Genomic DNA, 25,875 nt, shown 5'->3' with positions numbered 1-25,875 from the left:
TATATTGATATTTCAAGCATGTTTAACCACAAGGTTTTAGTAATTATAATGTATATTTTCATTATGGTAACATAACTGACCATTTTAGCACTACATTAGTAGCGTTTTTTTTTTCAATTTCATCCACAGTACATGTATAAAATTTTACGTTTTCATAATAAATATTTTATAATTCTGGTATTACCTTTTACGAATTATGTTTTTAGCTGTAATATCGTTGTTCTTACACATGGGGGCGCAAGAAAATCACAGTAAATAACGGAAAATAACACTATTTGGTTAACAAATCAGCATTTCTTCTAAGTAGACGGTTGTGTTAGCAACTATTTTACTTCTAGAAATAGCAAATGATAGTATCGTCAGTTAACTGGAACAGAGACGCGGGAATGTGACGTTTAAAAAATACCGTTATAAATCTGCGTTCTATCATCACCATCGCAATCAACCGCGCGGGAATGATTCTTGACGCCTGTGGTTAAAGCGCTGGACTGCGGCGCCGGCGCTGCGCATGCGTGTTGCTGACGTCGCTGACGTCACTTTCTGTGTTTGTGTGAGTGAGTAAGAGAAGACGGCAGAGGTTGTGGATTGCTGCTGATGAGAGAGAGAGAGAGAGATCGAGAGACTGAAACATCACCCGTCGACTAAGAAAACAGGACATCACAAGCTCATCCTAAATCTCGGATTTCAGGTTAACTGATATATCGCAGACGAGGAATTAAAATAAAAGGGATTCGCGCTTTATGTGTGGGAATGCCGGTGGTCTCGCGCTGATTTGATCCCGCTAACGGGCTAATAACAAGCGCAGGTGGATGACTCGTGAGACCTGGATGTTGGCCTGTTTTTACGAAAGACAAACTGAGGAATAAAACACCTAGCATCAAACCAAATAAAGGGATTAAATCAAGTCTGACGGGAACCAGAAACATCACGGGTCTTTTTTATTTTCAGATGAGAAGGGCTAACGTTAGTCTTCTGATGGGTTTACCTCAGATGTGGATGATGCTGATGCTAACCGCGCTAGAATAATCTAACGTTATAATTTAAGGGGTTTCCTTTTTTTATATATAGTCTAATGACAGCTGTTTAAAACTATGTTGTGCTTAATATATGAAACATAAAAAAATGACATCTATGTTAAGAGCGAGAGGATCCGAGTAAACTGATTGAATATACTGCTTCGTGTTTATACATCATAACCAGACTTTAATAATGAGTAGCTAATCCAGGGTCAAGCGTGTTATAAGTGTACCATTAATGTGAAATTAAAATGATTTACTTACTGAGGAGTAGTATTTTAACACTAGGAAGTTAAAAGTTAATGAACTGCGGATATACAGTTTTATATTGGGTTTGATAAAGCTCTCTATTTTATGTAATGCAGTTTATTCTCTTATACATGTATATATTCTAATATTGTAATTTTTATAAGAGATGTTTTAGTACTGTAGATCCACGTGTTTTTAGAAGACTTGTGTAAAGTGGATTATATGTGACTGAATTCAGAACAGACAAACTGCCAACATTTTTATTTTATTTTTTTTCTCCATGGAGAGGTTTGCATATTGGAAAAATATCTCAGTCCATATGAGCTGTATTACGGCGATGAAACATTATCCCTGTGTCTGCAAAAGTAAACAGTAGTTGATCATTTACAGGGAGGTGGATGCTTACGCATGGGTCTCCACAGGGATATTTCTTTTGGTGCATATGCTGGAAGAGGCCACCATTTGGACATTATTACCTTGTGGGATCATAAAGGATTAACATTTCTGGAATATTTCCATTTGTCAGAGGAGAGAACTCATCTTTTCAATGGAGCAAGTTCTCTCCAGCCCACAGGGGTGTTCTGAGTGGGAAGTGAGTGGGAAAGCGGAGTGGGAATCCGAGCAGAATCCCCTAGGATTTCTCCTTATGGATAAAGACAACAGTTCTGTTGGTGAATCTACTAATGACATTTTTCAGGAGAACGCCATAAACCTAGACGACCTATTTTGGTCTTCTCCGTATTCTGGGCAGACATATTCCTGGGAAAATGGTTTGGAATGTATCTATCCCGATTGGAAGGCTCCGCCTCCTCCTTCCCAAGATCTCAAAGGAGAGGGTTCTCCTGAAAGTTTGAAATTTGTTGATGGAGATCTCATCTGTTTTAATTCTAGATCTACTAGTCCTACGGTCTCAAATATTCAAGTGCAGAATCAAAACAACTTTTATGGCTGTCCTGAACAGGTTCCCGATTTCCTGCAACCAGTGGAGGTTACTGCCACTTCAAACCATCTAGATGTGTACACAGGCGAGCTGGGTATTATTGACCCACTACTACAAGAAACCAAGCTCTTTGAGGAGACACATTTAACAAACTGTGCGTTCGGCCATGATTTCCTAGAGGAAAGAACATTTGTTAACAATGATAGTCATAGCTTGCCTCCACATGGGATTCATCTCACTCTGGATTCTGAAGTTTTGTTGCCCGTTTCGTTGACATGTACAGATACGAACTCCAATCCCAAGCCTTCAGTTATATTTCAGACACCTCTATCTACACCAGAACACATTTACCTCCCATCCTCAGCCCTTTCCTGTGAGCTCACCCCTTTAGAGATACCACCACCTATTCTGTCATATAACGAGAGTAGTGCATCCCTTCCAATGGATGAGATAGAGATGTTGTTACCCGGGCTGCTCGTTGAAGATCTGTACTTTGAACAGGAGAGTCGTAAGCCGCCAGCTATTAACAAAACCCATGACGATGATCAACAGAGCCAAGAGATGACCGACACTAACACGGAAACAACACAGCTATCATCTGAAGCAGAGACTGTTTGTAGGAGTCCATTAGGGGAGTCTTGCATATCATCTGAACTCTGTGAAGAAATGTTGTGCGTTTTATCCACCGAATGCACATTTGATGTACCATTGGAAACAGCTGGAGAAGAGTTAGAAGAGGAGGTCTTGTCCAATGCTACAACTGATAAAAAATGTTCAGAACCTGAAACAGTACTCGCACCAATTGCTTTGGTTGATTTACAATCGGAAGATCCTTCAACTGAAAGTCTGCTTGACAAAGACGAACATAAGGAGTCCACAACAGCCTTGCCACTCAGCACATCCGAGTATAATGCCTTAATTGAGCTCTCGCCTGCAGATGACATCTTACCGGAGGACCACATCCAGCCCACTCATTCACCGGAGGCTGAAGCCTTATCCGAGGAGTCCCACGATGGAGATATTCCTGATTCAGTGTTTGAAATCTTAACAGACAGCATCTCTTGCAAAGCTGTGCCATCTTTAGACCGTGTTATTCCACCTGTGACAGATGCTATTGAGCTAACAGAACAGGAGAAATGTGAAGCAGACTCACCCGGTCTTGAATCTAAATCACTCACCCTTGAATTTCAGGACAGTGCAACAAATGTAGAAACCGACAATGTAGACGATGACCCCGAGGCTATGGAGACCCAGCAAGCTAATTATACACCCACAATAGCTAACAAAGAGGATTTAGACACACTCAAAGTTTTAGACATCTCAGATTTGCATCAAAATCGAGAGACAACCAATTTGGAAATTAAGTTGGACAGTTTGCAAACTACTTATTTAAACCTAGATGACAGTAAAGCTGACAACAATCAAGAACTGATTGCAATGAGTGAAACCTGTCGGGAGCTAGTCAGTGCTCAGCAAAAAGAGGAAAGTCTCACATCTTTGGACCAACTGAATGACAGCGTAACTGCAAACTCAAGTGCAATTGTAATAGACACACCTGAAGGAAATGCAACAGCTCACAATGACGGTCTCAATGCACAGCTGAATGCTGAAGAGAAACTTCCCAGTGATTCTCCACCAGGAAGGGAGAGATCAGGTTGCAGTATGCAGTCTGCTAAGAATCAAGTCATACCTCATTGTGCAAGTAATCCTAATTCTTTAGAGTCCAGTCCCTTTACCTGTGCAGGTAATCAGCTGATTGTGACGGGTGAACTAGGGGGGCGGGATCTTTCAGAGACTCCCAGCCAATTGCATGAAGCTACAGAAGAGGGAAAGGCGGGGTTTCCTGCTCAGCTTACACATCAGGAAGATTTCCATCAGCTGACACCATCACAGATAGACCTGGCACAAGAGCAACAAGTGAGCTCAGTCGCCCCCAGCTCTCCTCCCTCACATAGAAATGTCTTTCCCTGTAGAGCGAGCCTGGATGGGGAGGCCTGCCTGACCTTGATGGAGATTAATCCTGATACTCCCAACATTCCCAAACATGCAGAAATGACTCTGGATCTGTGCAAGGCCACAGATGCTCTGCCAGCCGTATCGCTCCATGACCACATGGTCCCGGTGGATTTGATAAACGTGCCTATAGTTTCCGCAACAGCACATAAAAGCGAGGAGCAGTCGGCTCTCAGAGCGGTTTTCCAGGCTTTGGATCGGGACGGGGATGGATTTGTCCATATTGAGGAGTTCATCGAGTTTGCAAAAGCATATGGAGCCGAACAGGTCAGTTTTTGGTGTATCCGTGTCTATTTGTGTGAGTTTGTGGTGGGTTAATGTGAACATAGTGAAACTTGATCATGGTGACACCCAAGAACTGCTCTTTTATTATTCAAACCCTCGAAAGACTGAGAATACCACTCTTGACCTGCATCTCTCGCGCTTTCTTTCACGGTTTCTGTCTTTCCTTTTTTAACTATCGGCAGTTTTGCATCAGTTTTAATGAGCTATGCAAGTATAAAAACAATTGTCACTGTCTTTTAATGATGTCTGAATCTTTATACCGAAGTTTGTTTATGTTTACATATTTAATTAGATGGGAGCTTGTAATAATTGCTCTCTTTATCTTAAATTGGACATCAGCTTTTTAAAAAAACGTTCCAGGTTTAATATGATTTTCAGATTGAGGTTATGGTGAGATATTTACCATGGAAATAAACGGGGCCTTTTTTCGAGTCTTTAAAAATAGAAATGTGAAATTCATTTTTTTTTTTTTTGACCACTTTCATTGTTTTCTTTTCAAATTTGTTTATTATTTGAGCTTTCAAGTTTTTTAAAACTCCCTTTTTACAGCTGTTTGATGGCATTGCATTTTATGCAAATAACTTTGCATAGAAATAGTATAACTATTTTATATTTATAAATAGTTGGAATATTTTTTTACACAAATCATGTTGAAACATTTTTTAAACCGACTACTAATGAATCAAGTTTTTTTGCTCATTTTAACGAAAAAGAGGGACAAGCTTTTGTTGTTATCAATAATATGTTGGAGGTTCTGTGAGATTTTAGCTTACTTTGTTCTAAAACAGGAATATTCTTGATAGTAAAAAAATGGTTTTAGTTTAGTAAGTCATGGAATTGACACATAAGGGTAGATTAATAATAGATAATGCATGGCTGAAATGTATGCATTGGTCTGTGTTTTAAATTCATGAGTTCATCTAACACAATCCGATCCTCTGTATTGTTTGACGAGCATTAACGATGTTGCACTAGTGTTTATATTTGGCAGGTCAGTAGATATTCAAGAGGAGGATGTATTTATCAAACTGCTTTTGAGACCTAGCATTAAGCACTGGATGTATCGAATCCCTCTGTGGTTATTTTGCTGTTCAGATGAGAATAAAGATTTGTGTTCCTGTTAACTCCCGATCCCACAGACACGCGCCATTGTGCATTTAAGAGAGGATGGATTTGATTCCGGAAGTCTGGCTCTTTTGTGACTGTTAAAACTGCTGATACAATCAGCTGGAAGGTTAAACGGGCAGATAGAGACGATAGAGAGGGATGCATGTCTTTTCATCATTGTTATTCATCTTTTCTCACATGCACTTGCACTGTACATAGGTAATGATGAAACATATGACTTATTTTGAAACACATGTCTTTGAGGTCAGTATAATTTCGCAGTGTGCTTGTGACAGTGTGGTAGGTTTAAACTTTAACCGCCTTGTCATGAGAAAAGCATCACATATTTGCAACACTAAGCAAGTTTGTGTGTTTTTTTTAAGGTAGTTTATGGTTTCAGGAATGAAGCCTCGAGGGACATTCCTTTGTCTGCGTGACTGTGATTGGACTCAGATTTGCACTGGTTTCTTCTCATTATAAGAGCTTGCTCAGCTGGTTGCCTCACTGAAATGGTTTATGACTAAAAGGATGGAGAGAAATAAACTTGATGAAGAATCAGGGAGACAGAAAGTGGTATGATGTAAAAAGAAATGCTGAGTGTGTGTGTGGATTGCATTGGTCTCGTATAGTTTCATGACACACTGGAGAGAGACTGTGTCTGTGTGGATGTGTCTTTCATTATGATGTCATTTCCATGTCTTTTTTATCTGTGTGATACAGCCGCTATGAGATTGTATGACGTTAGATGCAAATTCTTACCCAGAAGTAGCGTTTGCCAGGAAGGAACTGGTAACAGAGCAAAACTGTCCATGTGTGAGTCTGACTCTGAGAAAGCTGTTACTGTGCTTTTTAAAGTGTAAGAAAGTAGAAATAAGAAAAACTAATAATTTATTTGTATGGGGTGAATTCGCTTGTGAAGACCGAAAAACCTAGTGTTTTTGATTAGTCTGCTTAGTCAGTTTTTCATGTAACTGATTCGTGACTCGCCGGTTTTCAATCTTTGACATGAGATGCTTTTAAATACTGTACAGGTGTGAAACAGCGCCTCGACTGCCCCACATTACAGTCATTACCTAAAGCAGTCATTTGATTAATTAAAGGAAATTTGATTGTACAGCTGATAAAATACCAGGAATAATCTTTACATGATCTGTTAGTAATGTATTGATAAACAAACATGTATTATATAGTTATTTTATTATTTTTATTATTTATTTATTTATTTATTTATTTATTTTTATTATATTTTTATTCATATTTTGAATTGAAGGAAACATGTAGTATCCTATTTTTCTTTATGGTTATTTTATGCATTTTATATTATATTAAGATTAGTTTTAAAATAAAAGCCAAATGTTTACAATTCTGATTATCTTTATGACTTAAAGGAGAAGTTGCTTCCACTGTTAAAAGGGAAAAAATCAAGTGATGCACTGCCAGCACGCACATAGTTAACCTTTGATACTTTGACTATGCAGTCTGTCAAACATATGGAAATAAACACACTGCTCAGTTTAAAAATGTAATATAATCTGTGCTGTTAAGTGTTATCATCGTACCACCATGATGTTATGCAAAACATTTTATTTTACGTGAATATTGGAACAGAAGTGAAGTAGGATAAAATAAATAATAATTTGGCATTCAAATACATAGCCAATACGGAAACATTTGATTTTGTGTCGAATGAGAGACCCAACGTTGGTTTCAGTTTTGTTTTGGCTTGTCGTTTATTATGCTGCTTTTTATAGGGTATTTTTTTATTCTTGTTATTTTTAAAATAGGCTTCTGTTAATTAAAATGATTGTTGTGGAGTGAGGGGAACTAAAATAGCAAAGCTATGTTTACAGTGTTTATTATAACATTTTGCGTCTGCATTAGGCCTATTTCTGAATGAAAGATGCGACTCGCGTTTTTTTTTTTTCTCTAAAAACAATTGTTTTTAATACACATAGCATATTTTACCAATGCAGCAAATTTATGCAAATAAATAACTTTTAAAACCATTTAACTGATTGTATCAATCGGTCAAAGTTCTTAACGGTTGGTTAACAGTTAATCGGTTAAAATTAACATCTCTAATTTTCTGTTTTTAGTTTTCTGAAGATGAGTTTTGGTACATTTTATTTATTTGTAACTACATATTTAGTTGTAATCAATTTTATTCTCAGTTTAAATTTTATTATTTTTATTTATTGCATAGTAGTTTTTGTTTGTAACACAGTAATCTGAAGTCATCATTGACCTGTATGACTGACTTTCTTTTGTTAAGCACAAAAGAAGATATTTTGAAGAATGTTGACGGTAGCCATTGACTTGCATATAATTATTTTTTTTGTATGTGTAAATCAGTGCCTTCAAGAGCTAAAATATCACACACACAAACAGAGTTTAATGTTTAGACGACAGTTTGATGTTTGATCTCTCGATTGGAGGTATTTGAACATGTTTGGTGTTTTTCTTTAAGAACTCTGATTCTGTAACTCACGAATGTCCTGCTGGTTATCAGTCCTGCTGTTGCCTGGTTACTTACTGTGTGTGTGTGTGTGTGTGTGTGAGAGAGAGAGAGAGAGAGAGAGAGAGAGAGAGAGGGAGAGAATGTGTGTTTTACCACCATATCTCAGAGATGGACAGACTCTTTTCTGTGTTTTGTTTATCCTTGAGTTACAAATAAGTTTATGTAATGTTTTGTTCTTGGAATAGAAGATCTTAGATCAGATAAGAAAAATGCTAAAATGAGCTCATGTCACTTTTGAGTCTCTTATTCTCACTTTAAATTATTTTTTTTAATTTATGCAGGGTAAAATCATGTCTTTAACCTGTTAACTGTCACTCACGTTTTTGAAGATAGACTTGAATGTGCATGATACAAACCTAAATTTTTATAATTCATGACTGAAAACATTTTGTAACATGATTTTGATGTGCCATTTACATGGTAATGCAATGTCTGATTTTAAAATGGGTTTTAAAGGATGAATTTTGAGATTTTATGTTTTCAAGTGATATATAACTTCTGATGATTTCTAAAATGTGATAGAGAAAAAGGCAACGAGGAAGTCTTTTTTTTTAAACAAAGGTAAAGCTCCTTTTGTAATGTAGATTTCTGAGGGTGCACTCTTGTCATAAATTGATCTATTACTTTTCCTACATAATTTTTAACAAAAAATATTGGTATAATATATATTTGGGAGACTTAGACCTTTCCAACGATATATAGTTTGTCAAGATTAGTTTAGATTTGATTGTAATATAGTATAGTCAACGTAGGTGTCCCGTATACGGGACGGGTTGACATTTTAACAGGTTGATAAAAAGACTTTTAAGATCGCATTCTTTACCCATTTTTGAGTGAGAATCAGTTTGGTGTGTTTTGTTGTCATTAAATGTATGATAATGTGTTCCATGATGCAGCTCTGATTGTGGAATGTTGATCGTGTTTGTTTGTGCTTTCAGGTGAAGGATCTGACACGGTTCTTGGATCCCAGCGGTCTGGGGGTGATCAGTTTTGAGGATTTCCACAGAGGCATCAGCGCAATCAGTAATGAAGGTACAGCAGCACATACAAACTCACTCAAGGCATGCTTTAAATCATGCTAATTAGAGATCATTTATACTATAGACTTCTAAAAAATTTGTCAATTTCGGAACAAAATAAAAAATATTATTTAAATCCTTGAAGCAGCATTTTTTTAATCTTTAAGAACATCTCCAAAAGGATTTTTCTCAGGTTTGGCTAGAGTTCCCATCATCAGTTTTGCCCTCAAAAGAATAGCCAAGTTAGAAACACAAACATCTTGTTTTCCTGATGACTGTGTGATAATCTGACACTATTTAGTAATCATTTTTTTCTGATTGAGAATTCACATCTCCTGAAATACAAATTGCAGAAAAACAAATGAGTCAGAGCGCTTGTGAATTACTCAGTGAATCACACCGCTGAAATGGAAATTAAGAGATTTTATATTTCCTCACAGGAATATTAAAATGACTGATATATTGAGTTATAGCCAGATAAAACTAAGTGAATTCACACCATAATACACTACTGAACCTGATCTTAAATGCAAAAATGATGTAGAAAAGCACATATGATAATCCTCAGATATCTGTTTTCATAGTTTTCTTGAAGACACCTGCTAGACAAAGATGCTTTACACGTTTTAATCTTACCTCTAAACCAAATGCATCGTTTTCCTTTCTGGTCTGGACCAAATGAATCAAACAAACCGAACTACAAGATTGCATCACTTGCTCATCAATGGATCCTCTGCAGTGAATGGGTGCCGTCAGAATGAGAGTCCAAACAGCTGATAAAATTAACATCTTGTGGAGTGTCAAACTGTTGCTTCTGGCTAAAATACAAAATATGAGGATATATTTCGAATCCTCATGAATCCTCCAGAGAAAGCGTGATCTCGTCTGAATCTCAGGAGAGAAATATGCACAGATAAAGCATTGGTAACAGATCTAAACAAATATATGGTTGTATTTTGATGTGAGAGGACAACAGGAGTTTTTAACTTCAACACATTAACTAATGGACTGGAGTGGTGTGGATTATTGTGATGTTTCTATCAGCTGTTTGCACTCTCATTCTCACGGCACCCATTCACTGCAGAGCATCCATTGCTGAGTAAGTGATGCTATGCCAAATATTGTTTATTTAGCTAAAAATGTGGTTTATGTTAGCTATATTTCAAGAAAATCCATACAATAGCAGTCTCATACACTCCCCATCTCTCTTTAAATCTATTATGATGATGCAGGAATAGCTTAAAGTGCTCTGCTTGGGTTTTCTACTGATAATACTTCAGTAATGAGGATGGTCATGTTTCTAATGGCCTGCAGGGTGCTCAGATTTCTCTTTTAGTAATGGATGAGTGACTGGAGCATCTCCCTCTCCCCGTCTGTCTATTTGTACTCCATAGCATTTACCAGATTCAAGGAAACATTTTTTCATTAGGAAAGTATTCTAGCTATCTGAAACAAGACTATTACATAAATATTGTTTCCTGGACTCCAGACAGCCCAGTCGCTCAGTGCAATGTATTCCATTACAATATAAAGTTTTCAGTAGTCATTTGTCATAATCCTGTTTGAAGATGTTGTTCTTTATCAGGTTCTGATCCATATCTCTACAAGACTCCTCTCGGTGCGGGGGAAGCCAGTGGACCTCCAGAGGAATATGACGAGGTATATAACACACCAACATCTCCTCCGCTCTTGTCTTAACAAACATAATAAATCAGAACTTCAGGACCACATTTTGCTGAATCGTGGATTCTAGACCAGCACATTCCACAAATTCCCCAAAAGCCTGAAAGCCCACAGAAGAGGAGAAACAGAGCATGTTCATTGCTCCGCTACAGCGCCTCCTGCTGGCTCAGTGCTGAAATGTGCATTCAGCTCATTCATTATTTACTAACTACATATACAGTAGTATTTCAGAAGGACATATAATAATATTGTAGTTATTGTAGAATATGTAGTTAGTCCTGTTACCACAGTTCTTCTGGATTCAGTTTCTTCATATCGGCTGCTTTATTAGGTACACCTGTTTAATTGCTTGGTAACTCAAATTGCTCATCAGCCAGTCAGATGGCAGCAACTCAATGCATTTAGGCATCTAGGTGTGTTGAAGACGCATCAGAATGGGGAAGAAAGATGATTTAAGTGACTTTGAACATGTGTGGTTAACTACTCTTTTTGTTGCTGTTTTATATTTTAAGCTAGCTTTAATAACCACTTTAATAAATGATGGTTAGTTTGGTTTGTATACCTCAGTGTCGACAGTGGTTATGGCCTCATCTATCAAAAGCTTTAATTATAAGTTATTATAAGTATTGAGCATATTCATTTTGTAAATACAGAAATGTGCAATGTGCTGCTTTCCTCATTTCTGTTTCCTGTCACTTCTAATGAAACACACACACACACACACACGTGTGTTTTCCTGTGGGTCATGAATGGCTGTGCTGTTTCAGTGTATGCACAACGCTACACAAACACACCGGTTGAGGTGGTTTGTGTAGCATTTCATCCAGAGGAACAAACACACTTACACACACACACACACACACACATTGTTGACAATATACAGGACAGGCTGGTGATAGATTTTTTTTTTATAACACACACATGCTCACACCTGTCAGTCATCAGAACATATGACTGTTGCAGCACGTGCAGTCATGAATAAGTGTTTTGTGCATGTTGGGTGTGAATTGTTAATGCTTTGCTACATAAAAAGAGATTGAAACGAAAAACATAAATAGTGTTAAAACCTAGTGAGCTGCCTACCTAGACAGCATTTTTGGCTATCACAGATACACTAAAAATGCTGTCTAATTAGACAGGACACTGAGAAGTTCTGTTGGCACATGAGTGTAATGTTAATTAAAGGGGCGTGGTAAGGGCGCAGACTCCGCCTCCTCCTGGTCCTGGTGTCCTTCAGACTTTGGTCCTTATTTTCCAAGGCAGCACACTAGGAGTAATTTCTCTCTTGGTGACTCGATGTGGGGGCTGTGCGAGAGACAGGAAGTAGCTGTTGTTAGTTAGTGAACCTGTTTTTCCCGTGTGACGGTACTCGAGTAGGAAGAATGGTTTTGGGAATGGCCTCTCCTGTTTTAAGAGCTCCTCACAGACTCACACAGGTACGTTGGGCACTGAGATGCAGGTTTTCTGATGGAGTTTGTACTTTTGGTTCGAGCTGACTGATCGACTGAAGGTTTGAGGTTTACTTTGGCCATTGTGTTTTTAAAAGACTAAAACGTTTCTCACTTGTAACTTTTCTAATTATTAAATTAATTTATGTTGTAAAGAGTATAGAAAGGGAAAATAAACAGCGGGACAAGGTTAATACATTTTATTCCTTTATTTGTAGTTGTTTTTTTTTAAGAGAATGTATTACATAAGCAAAGGGGGAAATAAACATTAGGACATTTATTTTTTTGGACATATTTTTTATTTATTTATTTTTTAACAAGAAAATGTTTTAAATTATATAAAAATGAAAACAAAGAGAAAAAAAATAGAACAAGGAGTGTACTTTTGTTTTTGTATCTTTTTAATTAGGAATTAAGAAAATGTTTTACATGGAATAAAAAAAAAAAAGAGAAAAAATGGAAGAAAATAAACATTAGATTAAGGGATATACATTATGTGTATTATATATATTTTATTTTAAAAATAAAAATAAAATACCTAGTAGAAAAAGTGATATTACATACGTTTGCATTTTTTTTTCTTTATTGTGCCCAGATCGTTTCCCTTTCATTATTAATATTTAATCATTGATGTATTGTTTATGTAAATAACATATGCACCTTCATTGTACATTTAAACTTGGCAGTAAATAACAACAAAGCAACAGTTTTTCTTGTGAGAGTCTTTTAAAGTTTAAACGCTTTGTTTTTGTGCAGTGGATGATTGACAGGTGAGTAGGCTGAACTCACTCCTGAATACATCGGATCATTTTGTTCTGTAAACATTCGTTGCAAACATCAATAACCTCCCGTCCATGTGTGTTTGCATGTTGTTGCTTATAAAAAGCGTGAGCTGGTGAAATTACTAAAAATGCTTTTCAAAATCTGCTTTGTAAAGTATAAACTTAAAGCTGTTATCCACATTCATTTTATAGCTCTGTATCATTACAGCATGTCAATCATTGATTCAGTTGTTTTTAGGAGAAACCTCTGAGATGAGGTTGCTTCGTGCAGCATAAGGGGAAACGCCTTTATGTATTCAAAAGCAATAAAAGTTTTCTAATCTGTGTGTGTGTGTGTGTGTGTGTGTGTGTGTTTGCAGCAGGCGGAGGTCTCCGACAGCGCCTATCTCGGGTCGGAGAGCGCCTACAGTGAGTGTGAAACCTTCACAGACGAGGACACGACGGCTCTGGTCCATCCTGAACTCCATGAGGACGTGGAGACTGACAGCGGCATTGAAAACACACTCACGGATGGAGACGACCACAACAGGTAACACACCGACACACGGGTGTGAAATGACATGAACAAAGAGACTGGATTCATCAGTCACCCAAAATCATGCCATAAATGCAAATGTACAAATTCTCAGGTCATCCAGAATGTAGATGAGATTTTCTTCATCAGAACAGGTTTGAAGAAATGTAGCATTACATCACTTGCTCACTGATGGATGCTCTGTAGTGAATGGGTGCCGTCAGAATGAGAGTCCAAACAGCTGATAAAAACATCACAATAATCCACACCTCTCCAGTCCGTCAGTTAACATCTTGTGAACGTGAATACTATAATATGTATTTAAATAACGCTGAAACTTAAGAAGCTTAAACGAAAAGTAAAAATGTTTTAGAAATTAGCTTACATTGAATAAGTACTGAAACTGAATTTAAATCACCCATAACAAAATTAAAAGCAAAAGATAATTCAGAAAAACTAAAATAACTGCAGAAATGATGATGACATCATGTTGACCTGTAAACAGTGTTGTTTCGTTAGCCTTGAATCTCAGCAATAATCTCACAAAATAATACAACTTCCTGATACTGTGTATCAGCTTTGGACACCGTGTTCTCTAGAAAAACACGTTTTGGTTTTTAACTTATTTTAGTTTTATTAGGCAGGCGACACAAAAACAGTCCTTGCCATGTAATGCCACATAAGTGTTGAGCAAAGGTGACTGGTTATGACAGAAAATAAGGTTGTTGGTTTTTGAAATTGCATTGGATTGCATTTCTTTAAAATTTAGTGCAGTAAGTGTGCAGTGTTGTTGTGCGCTGTTGTGTTTGTGCAAGAATCTGCTGACTAGCGTTTCTTATTTCCCAAGAGCCACTAACATCAGCTCAGCTGACCGAGGTGTTCCTGTTTCCTGTGTTATCATCAGTGTCAGTCTTTATTTTCCTGTCGCCCGGGTGCAGGAAGTGTGGAGTTTGCTCTTTCTGCCTTCCTGCGGCCCATTTTACCCATCACTCTAACTCTCTTCTGTCATTGTAAAATGTCCTGTATCTCTGTCTTCTCATGTGTTTCTCTTGATTTTTACATTCCTGCCGTGTCAGGGTCACGCCGTGTCGCCTTCCAGAAGCTCACAGTCTGAGTTACGGAAAATACATAGTCATATTTTACGATAACTTGCAGATTTTTCTCTAGATCTTTGACTTCTGGTCTCAGTTATCAGTGCTTAGCTTTTAGATTTTGTTCAGATCCCACAGACTAGCCTTAGTTTACCTGCCTACCAAGGTTCACTCAGTCGATTTTGTTGCATTATTAATGCAACGTGTTTCTGTGTTAAATACGTGTTTTCGTGTGAACATAAGTTCATGCATACAGATATTAATCTGATTGCAGATCATGTTAGCACACACACTGGGTCACCGTCACTGAGCTCTAAATCAGATTAAGACGCACACACATCGTACGTCTTAAGCATATGTAACTGTGATTTTCCGGGTCACAAACGTTTGGCAGGAATGTCCAGCAGATTAAACTCTACAGGGACAACTGCATGTTACCTCACAGAAAGCTAGATCGTTCTGAGTAAGCAGTGTTATTATCGATCGTGGGAGTTTGGTTTCACTGACACGCTGTGTGCCCAGTTGCTCAGAATCTCTAAAGAAAGGCCGAATCGCTTTAAGATGCGGACGCCTCCTTCACGGGTGCTTTGTGTGACCAATCGCAATGTTATAGTGAAACGAGGGTGAGTATATGACAGGTTTATGTAACCTAGTTCTCTTGTTAATTTGTGATGTCTGTTGTGTGTGATCCTTTACGTACACAACCATTCAAAGCTTTGGAAAGTTTTTTTTTTTTATGTTTTCGATTCTTGTGCTGGTCAAGACTCCATTAATTTGCTCAGAAATACAGTGAAAACAGTAATGTTGTGTAAAATTTTAAATAGCTGTTTTCTATGTGAATATATTTTAAGATGTAATTTATTCCTGTGATCAAAGCTGTATTTTCAGCATCATTCCTTCAGTCTTCAGTGTCACATGATCTTCAGAAATCATTCTGATATGCTGATTTGCTGCTCGAGAAACATTTCAAATTATTATGAGTGTTGAAAAATATTTTTATAGAAACTGTGATCTTTTTTTTTCATGATTCTTTGATTTTAAAACATTCTGACCCTAAACCTTTGAATGTTTTTTGCACTTAATGCATGGAATGTACTTTAAAAGCGTTGTTTGTGATGTTTTCATCATTAGTGGGGAGTTTTTGTGAATCACTGTCCTACTTTGAGTCTGTTCGTCTTCACGAGCACTTCTGAAAACACTGGCATTGGGCTGTTTTTATGTGGATTCTTTAGGGTTTGTGCTTTTTTTTTTGTATAATCTATCTGGTGTTCTTCAGCCATTTTTAGGGCTGCTGAGAGATTAAAGTGAATTATCAGATTATCATCTTTAAAAAAAACTGTTCAAGTTCTGCCTTACACACAAGAATGATTTTCAAGTTTTTTTTATTTTTAATAGTAGGAATAAAAAAGCAAACATGAATATCTTCAGAATTTCAATTTATTGTTCCGAGACACTGTAAACATGTTTACATTTTAAAGTTGTATGATTTTTCCTTAAGACTGTTAATCTAAAACTTGTGCTAAATTATGTGAATTAAGGGTAAATTAGACATAAATTAAGCTTAATGTCTTTTTTGATGTTATTTATATGTTTATTTAGCAAGAGAGCATTAAATTAATGCATTAAAATGTGAAAGACATTTGTCATAAAATATGCTGTTCTTTTGAACTTTCTATTAATTAAAGAATCCAGGAAAAATGCATCATCATCATTTCCACAAAAATTTTAAACTTTTCAACATTTAATAAAAGAAAAAAATTTCTTGAGCAGTGTATTAGAATGATTTCTGAAGATCATGTGACACTGAAGACTGGAGGAATGATGCTGACAAATCAGCTTTGCAATCACAGAAATAAATTCAATTTTAAAACCTATTCAACAGACAACATAGTAATAATATTCTAAAATATCACTATATTTAAATGCAACTTTGGTGAGCTTTGAATTCAATAAAATAAAATCTTATCAACCCCAAACACTTGAGATTCATTTTTACATTCATGTCCAGAGAACTAAAAATGTATTTTAATTTATTAATTTGCTACAAGCTTTTGCCATTGTTTCTGGTATTTTCAATAGCATTTAATGAAATATGTTTTCGATAACACATTATATTCCATGTGTTTCTGTGATAGGTTCACATTGGGCTCTGATTTGAATGGCCACACCCTCGTGGCCGTGATTGGAGGAGAGGAGGAGCACTTTGAGGACTTCGGTGAGAGCCACAACACTTCAGACCTGCTGCTGGCCAATCAGGAGGATAGAGGGGTGGAGCCAGAGGGGGAGGGAACTACAGAGCCACTCCCACACCCTGACAGCCCACTGCCCCGCCCCCTGATGCTGCTCACGCCTAGGTAACACACAAGTTTATCCAACAAATACCTGGATTATTTAAAGCATAAAAACATTCTCAAACGGTTTAAGTATTGTATAGCTTACACACTCCATACATCGAAGACAGTGTGACATTATTCTTTATCCCCAAGCTAAACTTGGACGGTATAAATAGGCACTGTAAATGTTTATCTGGGCACAAATAGAAATACACTGTTTCTAGTTTCCACACAGTGAGAAGTGAGTCAGCACAGCAGCAAAGGTCAGGTGCACAATGAGACCATTCCTGACCACATACCACTTCTCTCATTTACAAAGAGTGTGTGATAGACAAAACCAAACCTGTGTGTGTGTCTGTGAGACAGATGGAGATGTTATGATCCCTCTGAGCAGTGTGTGCATGTGTTAAAAGGTGAACCGCCTGATGTCCTGCTGACTGCTCTAGTATTTCTCTGATCAGTGGGTAAAGGTGGAGTTACTGTGGCTAGTGTTTTACTGCGGTGCTGATGTGGTCATGTGATCCAGCACACACCTCGACACTAGAGAAGAGAGCATGGAAACACAACACACTCTCAGACCTGTTCAGATAAACCCACGCACACTTCTCCTTCACTGTAGATCCTCCTCCGTCCTTCACTTTACCTCAATGATCCTCGTTCTCTCACTCCCTCTCTTTATTAATCACTCAAACACTCTCCTCTCCTCATTTCTCCCGTCATATCTTATCCTCTCCCCTTCACATGTCTTCTGTTTTCTTTCATATATCTATTTCTACTGTCGTTTCTTCCCAATTTCTCATTTCTCCTGTCCTCTCCTCATTTCTTCTCCTCCTCCTATTCGTCTTTACTTATTTCTCCCATATCCTCTCCTCTCTCACGACTTCTCATCTGCTCATCTTTTCATTTATCCTCTACTAATGTCTCCTGTCATGTCTTCTCTCTCCGAATTTCTCCTCTGCTCGTTTCTCCTGATTTCTGTTCTGTTTCTCCTGTCATATCTTCTCTCTTAATTTCTCTTCTCTACTCATTTCTATTCTTCTCCCCTGTTCTTTACTCCTAATTTCTCCTGTCTCCTGCTCATTTCTCCTCTTACTACTCGTATCTTCTCCTCTCCTCTCATTACTCCCTTTGTTTCCTCTCCGTTTCTCCTCTGTTCTCCTCAGCCCCAGCTCTTTTCCTGCTAGTTTCCAGAGTTTCCTTCAGTCGGAGGCGCTGGAGTTTTTCTGCACTCACTGTCATAAGCAGATCAGTCGTCTGGAGGATCTGTCCACGCGCCTGCAGTTACTAGAGATGAATAGGTAACGCTCCCGCAGCATGTGCACGCCTCCCCTGCGTGTGTGTGTTGAGTTTGGCCACTGTATACACACACACACACACACGCCCTCATTTACTGTCTGCATGTGTGTACAGTGTCACATGACTCGTGTTGGTTTTGATGTGAAGACTCAGTGTTTGTACATTCTGTGGATGAGGTTTGTGGTGAACATGAATGCTCTGCTGTTGATGCTGTGTGTGTGTGTGTTTTATGCATGAACAATAGTCTTTAAGTGCTTTTTATGTACATTTTATACAAATAATATAGGCTACATCATACAAATATAAGTTGGCAGGCTTGATGGTTTAAAACACATAGGTAAGCAAATTTCTTAAAGAGAAGGAAGCTTAAAAATTACAATCCTGTCATCATTTGCTCACCCTCATGTAGTTCAAAACCTACAGTACATGACTGTATTTAACTACACTATTGTACAGACAAGAAAAACATCTTTTTTATTTTATTAACTCGTAAGGGCATGAGTTTTTATTATTGGGTGTACTGTACCTTTAAGAACTGTATAACATTGTGTTACCATTAAACCTGGGTATGCATACAATTTTCAATTTTGTGTTGCACTGGTCAGTTTTTCCCAATAAATTTTGCCTAGGAAACTTTAATTTAACATATTAATATATGGTATTTTGTTTAAAAGATCAAGGATATTCCTAAGCGGCAGTAGGGAACCATGATGAGGTTGTTTTCTGACTATGAATAGAATAGACAAAGCCGTTTCTCTTCAGACTTGTGCAACAGGAACAGAATCTCCTTTCACGCATCCATGTTACACCTCCATAAATAAATACAGAGTTTATTTCCGTGTGCCGTGAGGTCATTACCATTGAAAGAAGAGCATTGATTCAGCCTTCAACCTGCAGAAAGAGCTGACAGCCCCAAACTTCAGCGCTTCGCTGGGTGTTTTTTGATCTGCGGTTCACAGGTCACGGATGGAAAGAGTTTTTCCTCTTTGCCGTTCTTTCTTCCTGACCCGTTTCCTGTTTGTTCTCTCTTTCATAGTTCCAGCAAGAGGTTGTCCAGTAAGAAAGCAGCAAGGTGAGATCCTGCCTCTCAATGCACCAAACGTCTCTTTTTAAGGATGAAAGGAATCTTTTGTGAGATGTGTTTGCATGTAATTTCAGATGTTTTTTCGTGTTTTCAGCAAAAACTCACTTATGTTTGATAAATGTTCCAGAAAACAAGACCTATATCTGAAGTAATTTTGCAAAATTAGCAAGACTTTATTTCAGTGTCTTTAAGGCGAGACACTGCAGGTGAATAGGGCAAAAAAAAATAACTAATAGTTATCACCTTACTTACCCAGTTGATTGATAACATTGATTATTGCAAACATTTTTTGTATTACAAGTTTAAAAAAATGTTATTTTTAAATATGCAAATGAGGCATTATTTAATGAAATATGTGCTAATTTGCATAAACGTCTAGTACAAAAATCAGATTCAAAATTTTTGTTACTTTTTTTGACATATTAGAGTCAAATATTTTTACAGAGGGAATTCTGGTTATCTTTTTTTGTCACTCCATAATTCAGAAAATACTTGGAACAGCCAGAAAACAATATATCTTCACAATTTTGGGGGGAATAAAATGTTGTATATAATCAAGGAAAATATATATGAACAAATCCCTCTGTAAAAACCTTCAGAATATAGACAGGAATAAAAAATGTCAAGTTTGGTGCGTGTAAGTGCTACTGAAGTGGAGATTTATGGCTCAGTGTTGAAGAAAAAACTCATTTTGAGAAAACGGCCTTTAAAAATATGTATTGTAATTGAAATCTATCGACACAAACAGATAAAGTGCTATAAAAGAAACACTTAACAGTGTCTTTTGGATGTTTTCCGTCCACTAGTTTGAAAAAGCACTTTATGAAAAACCAAAAAGCCCAAAATCTCAAAATTGACAGGTGCTTGAACAGTGTTTTTTACACCTTAAGTAAATGTGTTTTCAATTAAGAACGTTTAGAAAACAAAACATAAATACAGAGAAGGAACATCATTTTTTTTTTTACAGTGTTCTTGATCGACTATGTCTAAGTTTGCTGGTCCAGTAACAAAAAAAACCCATGGAAATTCATGGTGGTTTACAGATCAGTAGGGAACACGTTGAAATGTTTGCGTGTGTTTTTCAGACACTTGCAGCACTCTGGCACTCTGGATGTCATGGGAGATCTGACTCGAGACATTTTGGACCTTGCAGATCGTGACATCACAGACAAGGTTCGGAAACACGTAAAGACATTTTGCATGGAACTGGCTGAAATGGTGCATTTGATGTGAATTGAATTGTTTTCATAATCACCATCAAAGTGCAACAAGTAACCAAGATCTTAATAAAAAGTTAATATTACCATGATAGTTTTATTTTTTCCCCTTGATATTTCAAATCAGCCTCACAGTGATAGACAGGAAAATAACAATCAATGATGCAAACCTTTTAAAAAATGAGACTAATTAACAGTCTGTTCAATGTTGATTGAGTTCAATAACTGTGTAAAGTTCATTGATTATGAAACAAGCTCAGTTCAGTTATAAGTATCTCAACAGAAGCCCGTAGTGTTTATGTTGAGTCAGTTCACTTGTTGCAGAAGTAATTAGTTAAAAATGTTTCTGCTATAATTGCCGTTTCTTAAATTATATTTAGCCACATGTTTTTTAATATGCAGTAACACTTGGATATTATGTCAGTTTAAATTCATAAAACTTTTTTTTTTTTGGAATAAGTTGTCATTCAAAGCAAAACATTACTGGTGGATTAGTGCATTTTGATCGATTTCAGCAGATGATTCCAAGATTATCTTTCTATTTTTACATGCCTTCATTCGTGTCATGAAATTAGCAATTAATTTTGCAACAACTATATTTAAGCAGTTCACACCTAAAGCATCATCTGCTTTTCATCTGACTGTGAGAGTGCAGTTAAAAATGCACCCATGACATGGACGGAATAGAAAAACGGATAGTTTTGTGAATGCATGAGGAACGAAGGCTGTGTCTATGCTGCAGGTGTTGCTTTTGGAGAAGCGTGTGTGTGAGCTGGAGAAGGACTCGTTGGAGAGCGAAGAGCAGCATGCACGTCTGCGGCAGGAGAACCTCACTCTCGTCCACCGTGCAAACGCTCTGGAGGAACAGCTGAAGGAGCAGGAGCTGCATGCAGAGGAGAACTTACTCACACACACACGTAAACACAGAGATGCTCTGAACAAACTCCAGAGAGAGAGAGACCTGGAGATCGAGAACCTCCAGGCCAGGTGAGGACCCACACAATACATCTTTAATGATCAGTGTAGAATGGCTTTTTGAGAAATTTAGTTGTGGGCGACCAACATGTTTTACGCAGATGAAGTCAGATCTAGTTTGGACTGAATTCAGGGTTATGTCAGGGTTAAACAACAAGATTTTATTTTTTTTTTGCATTGCATTGCACTTTCCCTGACACATAAATTATGCATTTCAATTATTTTATGTACCAGAAAAATATTTGTTAATTATATTTTTAAGATCTACAAAAACAGATTATATCATGACTGTTAAAATGCACAATACACTTTAGCTGGAATATGATGTCACATGAAGCATCTGGTGGGTTAGTCATTTTTGACCCATTTTAACTGATGATTCCAAGATTATTCTTTTTTCCAATTATGATGAATCTTCATTTATATTATGCATTTATATAATGTTACTTTTTAAACAATTTGCATCAACAGAATTTGTGGGCTGTGTATGTCATGAGTCTTGCACCACGTATTGTTAAGCACATTTGGAGAGGTGCGATTTTATTAACAGTCCTGAGAAAGAATAAGAAATATGTAGACATTCATCATATGCAGTTAAAACTATTTCTCACTTTTCACATATTCAAGGATGATTATAGTGTTGTTATTGTTATCTAACACTATTAAAATGTTTATGTAAATTGAAGTAAAGCCTTTGCAACTAACTGAAAAAAAAAATTATTTTTCTTTTTTTATCAATTAAAGCTACATAGAAGTATTTCTTTAAAAACATACATTTACTAAACTTTAACTAGGCAATTAAAAAATGTTATGCAATAATACTATATAAATAATACTAGTTAAGAACTTTTATCTGTTATTTTGTCAAGCTCTGCCATCTTTGATGACTTTTGATTTCTCTCACCCAGTATTGCGTTTGAATGTTTTCATTGTGCACTCTGCCCAAAAAGAAAATCTCATAGTGTATCATTTTTGTCTGTGTGTTCAGGTTGCATCAGTTGGATGAGGAGAACAGTGAGCTGAGGTCATGTGTTCCCTGTCTAAGAGCCAACATCGAGAGACTGGAGGAGGTACCAACACATAAACGTCTGTAGATCACATACAGAGCCAAATCATGAGTGAAAATCTATTTACATTTATTTTAGTCGCTTTTTTACTCTTATTTGTTGCCGAGTGTCCAAAAGAAAGTCCAAACGGTCTCTAACAGGACGTCATTTTTTGCAGGAAAAGAGGAAACTTCAGGATCAGATGGACGACGTCACAGATCGATTGAACGAAGAAGTCGAATCTCGCAGAAAAATGGCCGACAAACTGAGCCATGAACGCCACACGACCCAGAAAGAGAAGGAGTGCACTCAGGGGGTGAGAGGTCACCTCTTTGGCTTTATAGCAGGTGTCACATGGTTGTTCGTCTCTGTTAATGGCTTCTCGATGTGTGTGTAGTTGATAGAGGACTTGAGAAAGCAGCTGGAACACCTGCAGCTGTTTAAGTTGGAGGCTGAAGCGAGACGAGGCCGATCGGCCAGCTCCGGCCTGCAGGAATACAACACTCACATGAGAGAGAGCGAACTGGAGCAGGAGATACGCAGACTCAAAGAGGTACAAACTGACTTAAACTGGTCAACATAGAAAAGACACAAGGCAAGAATAGACTCGAAAAACTGTAAAAAGCAGACTTTCACTGGTAACAACTGACTCAAATCTGTAAAAACCCAGACTCAAACAACTAAAGACAGACTTAAATGCACACTCAGACTAGTAAACAGACTAAAAACAGGCCCAGATATTTTAAAAGGTAAGCCTTAACTAAACTAAGGAAACACAAACACGAAAGGTACTGTATTTTCCGGACTATACGTCGCACTATTTTTCTTAGTTTGGCTGGTCATGCGACTTATAGTCAGGTGCGACTTATTTATCAAAATTAATTTGACTTGAACCAAGAGAAATTAACTCATAGAGCGCCCTCTGGTGGCTGTAGACGGTAATGTTTTCTCTTGGTTCTAAATAAATGCGACTTATAGTCCAGTGCGACTTATATATGTTTTTTTCCTTGTCATTACGTATTTTTGGACTGATGCGACTTATACTCAGGTGCGACTTATAGTCCGAAAAATACAGTATACAGAGACAAAAAGGACTGGTACTGGTAAAAACAGACTTAAATGCAAACTTAAACTGGTCAGCATAGACCAAAAAATAAAATAACAAAGACAGGACGGGTACAGACTTGTCCAAGACTCAAACTGATAAACTCATACTAGTTAAGAAAGACTTAAAACAGATAAACATAAACCCAGAAGTCTCAGACCGGTTAACACAGACTCATAACGGTCAACATACATTAAAAAACTTGTATGCGGACTTAAATTAGTCAACAGATAACTACACCCTCAAACAGGTACACAAACTTAAACTAGTCCGCACAGACTGAATAAACCCGCTAACGACAGTCCCAAGACTCAAACAGGTCAAATATCTGTGTGTGTGTGTGTGTGTGTGCAGGATAACCGCGGTCTGAAGGAGCAGAACGACGAGCTGAACGGACAGATCATTAATCTGAGCATCCAGGGGGCGAAGAGCTTGTTCACCGAGTCTCTGTCCGAGTCGCTCGCCACCGAGATCAACAATGTGTCTCGCTCTGAGGTCAGTATCACACTATTGTGCTTGTTTCTGCTTTTAATATGAACACTTTGTGATGTGTAATGTGTGTGAGCAGCTGATGGAGGCCGTGCACAAACAGGAGGATATCAACTTCCGTCTGCAGGACTACATCGACCGCATCATCGTCGCCATCATGGAGTCCAACCCCTCCATCCTGGAGGTCAAATAATCACCATAGCTGAAGTGAAACAGGAGGCGAGAGATGCATAAAGAGATGCATCGTTATGTTGATCCAATAACTGAATCATTCAGAGCACTGTTTGTTTTGTGTGTGTGTGTGTGTGTGTGTGTGTGTGTGAATGGCCCCGTCCTTCGGTTCCTGTGACTTCCCTGTGTTTTGGGATTGAGGTGCCCGTTCCCTCTGTGTACACAATTCACGGATTGAATTTCAGTGTAAGAATCTTGTTTAAGTCTGGTTTAACCCATGTGAGGGACATTAGCTGGCCTGAGGGTTGAGCGTGTGTGTAACATTTAACTCGTGAACGAGTTTTTGCTGAATCTCAGTGTTTATACTTGCGTTTTTCTTTTTATTGTTATTTATTACGATGAAGCGTCAGGGGAGACTGACACCCACCAAGGGAGTCCGCAGTGTTGCATTGTGGGTAAGGTCATGGATCCCGTGCGATTTGATTTCTCGCTGAGAATATTCGTCTGCTTGCTCCTGTCCTGGATTCTTTTCCTAAAGAATTTTATTTTCTGTACAAAAGACTCTGGAAATGTTCTTTGCACTTCAAGCAATTTCATTTAGAGAAATTACTGATTGCTATTTAAATAGTTTGAAGGATAAATAAAGTGAAGCTGTTTTATCAGCGTTGGCGGGAAATCGAAGCGGACACTCGAAGCGAAAAAAGAAAAACTTCTGCTTCATTTCTGCGTTTCAGAACTCTTTCTGTCTCTGATGAATTTGGGTGTAAATATTGATCTAGAACGTCTGGTTCTTGGACTCGTATTTTTATGGAGATTAAGTTTTAGTTTCATGTTGTCTTCCACTGTTCGACTGTTCCAGCGCACCATTATGGATCGACATCCCTCTCATCCGGGAAAAGCATGTTTGAGTTTCACTTTCAACTTTTTTTGACTGGGAAAATCCGGTGGAAAATGCATATGTATTTATGTATGGCTGTTTTATAGCTACTATAATGATACCGATGGACATTAAAGTGCGGGAACATTGCTTCTTTAAACTTCTGAGGATGTACGCTTGTGCGTTTGCCGCCGACTGTCTCCTTAATTTCCTTACAGAGACGATTAGGGAAGATCTGAATCTACTGCTCTTGATGTTATACAGCTGCTGTATATGATTTAAGACACATTTCCAGTGTCCAAAGACAACATTTCACCGCTTAGGAGTTCTGCTTGCCACTTAGACTTTAATAATAGTTATAAACACATGTTAATACAAGAAAACGGACTCCTTGTAATGAAGGATACAATTGTAAAAAATGATGTTTACTTTAATTGTCAAAGTTGCTGTATAAATGAAAGATATCAGTATTGTCTTCTGGTTGAATGTTTGGCTTTCTTTTAAAGATACCCCCCATAAGATGTATCTTTTACTGTTTGGGGTCTTATAGATTTTCAAAAAATTGTATGAAGGTGATTAAAAGAAAAATGAAATAAAATTAGTTACCAATAAATTAA

The 25,875-nt window shown here is 37.5% G+C and overlaps 1 protein-coding gene across 2 annotated transcripts; it reads left to right on the top strand.

The window, feature by feature from the left end:
- Nucleotides 1–453: 453 nt before the first annotated feature.
- Nucleotides 454–25,875, top strand: LOC113092805 (rab11 family-interacting protein 3-like). Of its 2 annotated transcripts, XM_026258549.1 has the most exons (14): nucleotides 454–4,485; nucleotides 9,067–9,160; nucleotides 10,733–10,806; nucleotides 13,420–13,589; nucleotides 16,801–17,019; nucleotides 18,162–18,296; nucleotides 19,331–19,366; nucleotides 20,464–20,551; nucleotides 21,338–21,582; nucleotides 22,559–22,640; nucleotides 22,795–22,932; nucleotides 23,014–23,169; nucleotides 24,076–24,216; nucleotides 24,290–25,875. In XM_026258549.1, the coding sequence occupies exons 1-14, from the start codon at nucleotides 1,813–1,815 to the stop codon at nucleotides 24,401–24,403; spliced, it is 4,365 nt and encodes a 1,454-aa protein (XP_026114334.1). In that variant the 5' UTR covers nucleotides 454–1,812; the 3' UTR covers nucleotides 24,404–25,875. The 2 variants fall into 2 exon arrangements, with proteins under 2 accessions (XP_026114334.1, XP_026114335.1); XM_026258550.1 differs by lacking the exon at nucleotides 18,162–18,296 and having other exon boundaries at nucleotides 456–4,485.

The sequence above is a fragment of the Carassius auratus genome, unplaced genomic scaffold (assembly GCF_003368295.1).
Source record: "Carassius auratus strain Wakin unplaced genomic scaffold, ASM336829v1 scaf_tig00214714_1_2670353, whole genome shotgun sequence".
NCBI lineage: Eukaryota > Metazoa > Chordata > Actinopteri > Cypriniformes > Cyprinidae > Carassius > Carassius auratus.
The sequence above is the reverse complement of the archived record's forward strand: the minus strand, read 5'-3'. Positions and strand labels throughout refer to the sequence as shown.

Bases quoted from the DNA above. Each gene is read 5' to 3' on its own strand.
- LOC113092805 (XM_026258549.1), top strand. From the start codon at position 1,813: ATGGAGCAAGTTCTCTCCAGCCCACAGGGGTGTTCTGAGTGGGAAGTG. The intron at 18,297-19,330 runs GTAACGCTCCCG...TCTCTTTCATAG, and splicing joins CAGTTACTAGAGATGAATAG to TTCCAGCAAGAGGTTGTCCA. The intron at 19,367-20,463 runs GTGAGATCCTGC...TGTGTTTTTCAG, and splicing joins TCCAGTAAGAAAGCAGCAAG to ACACTTGCAGCACTCTGGCA.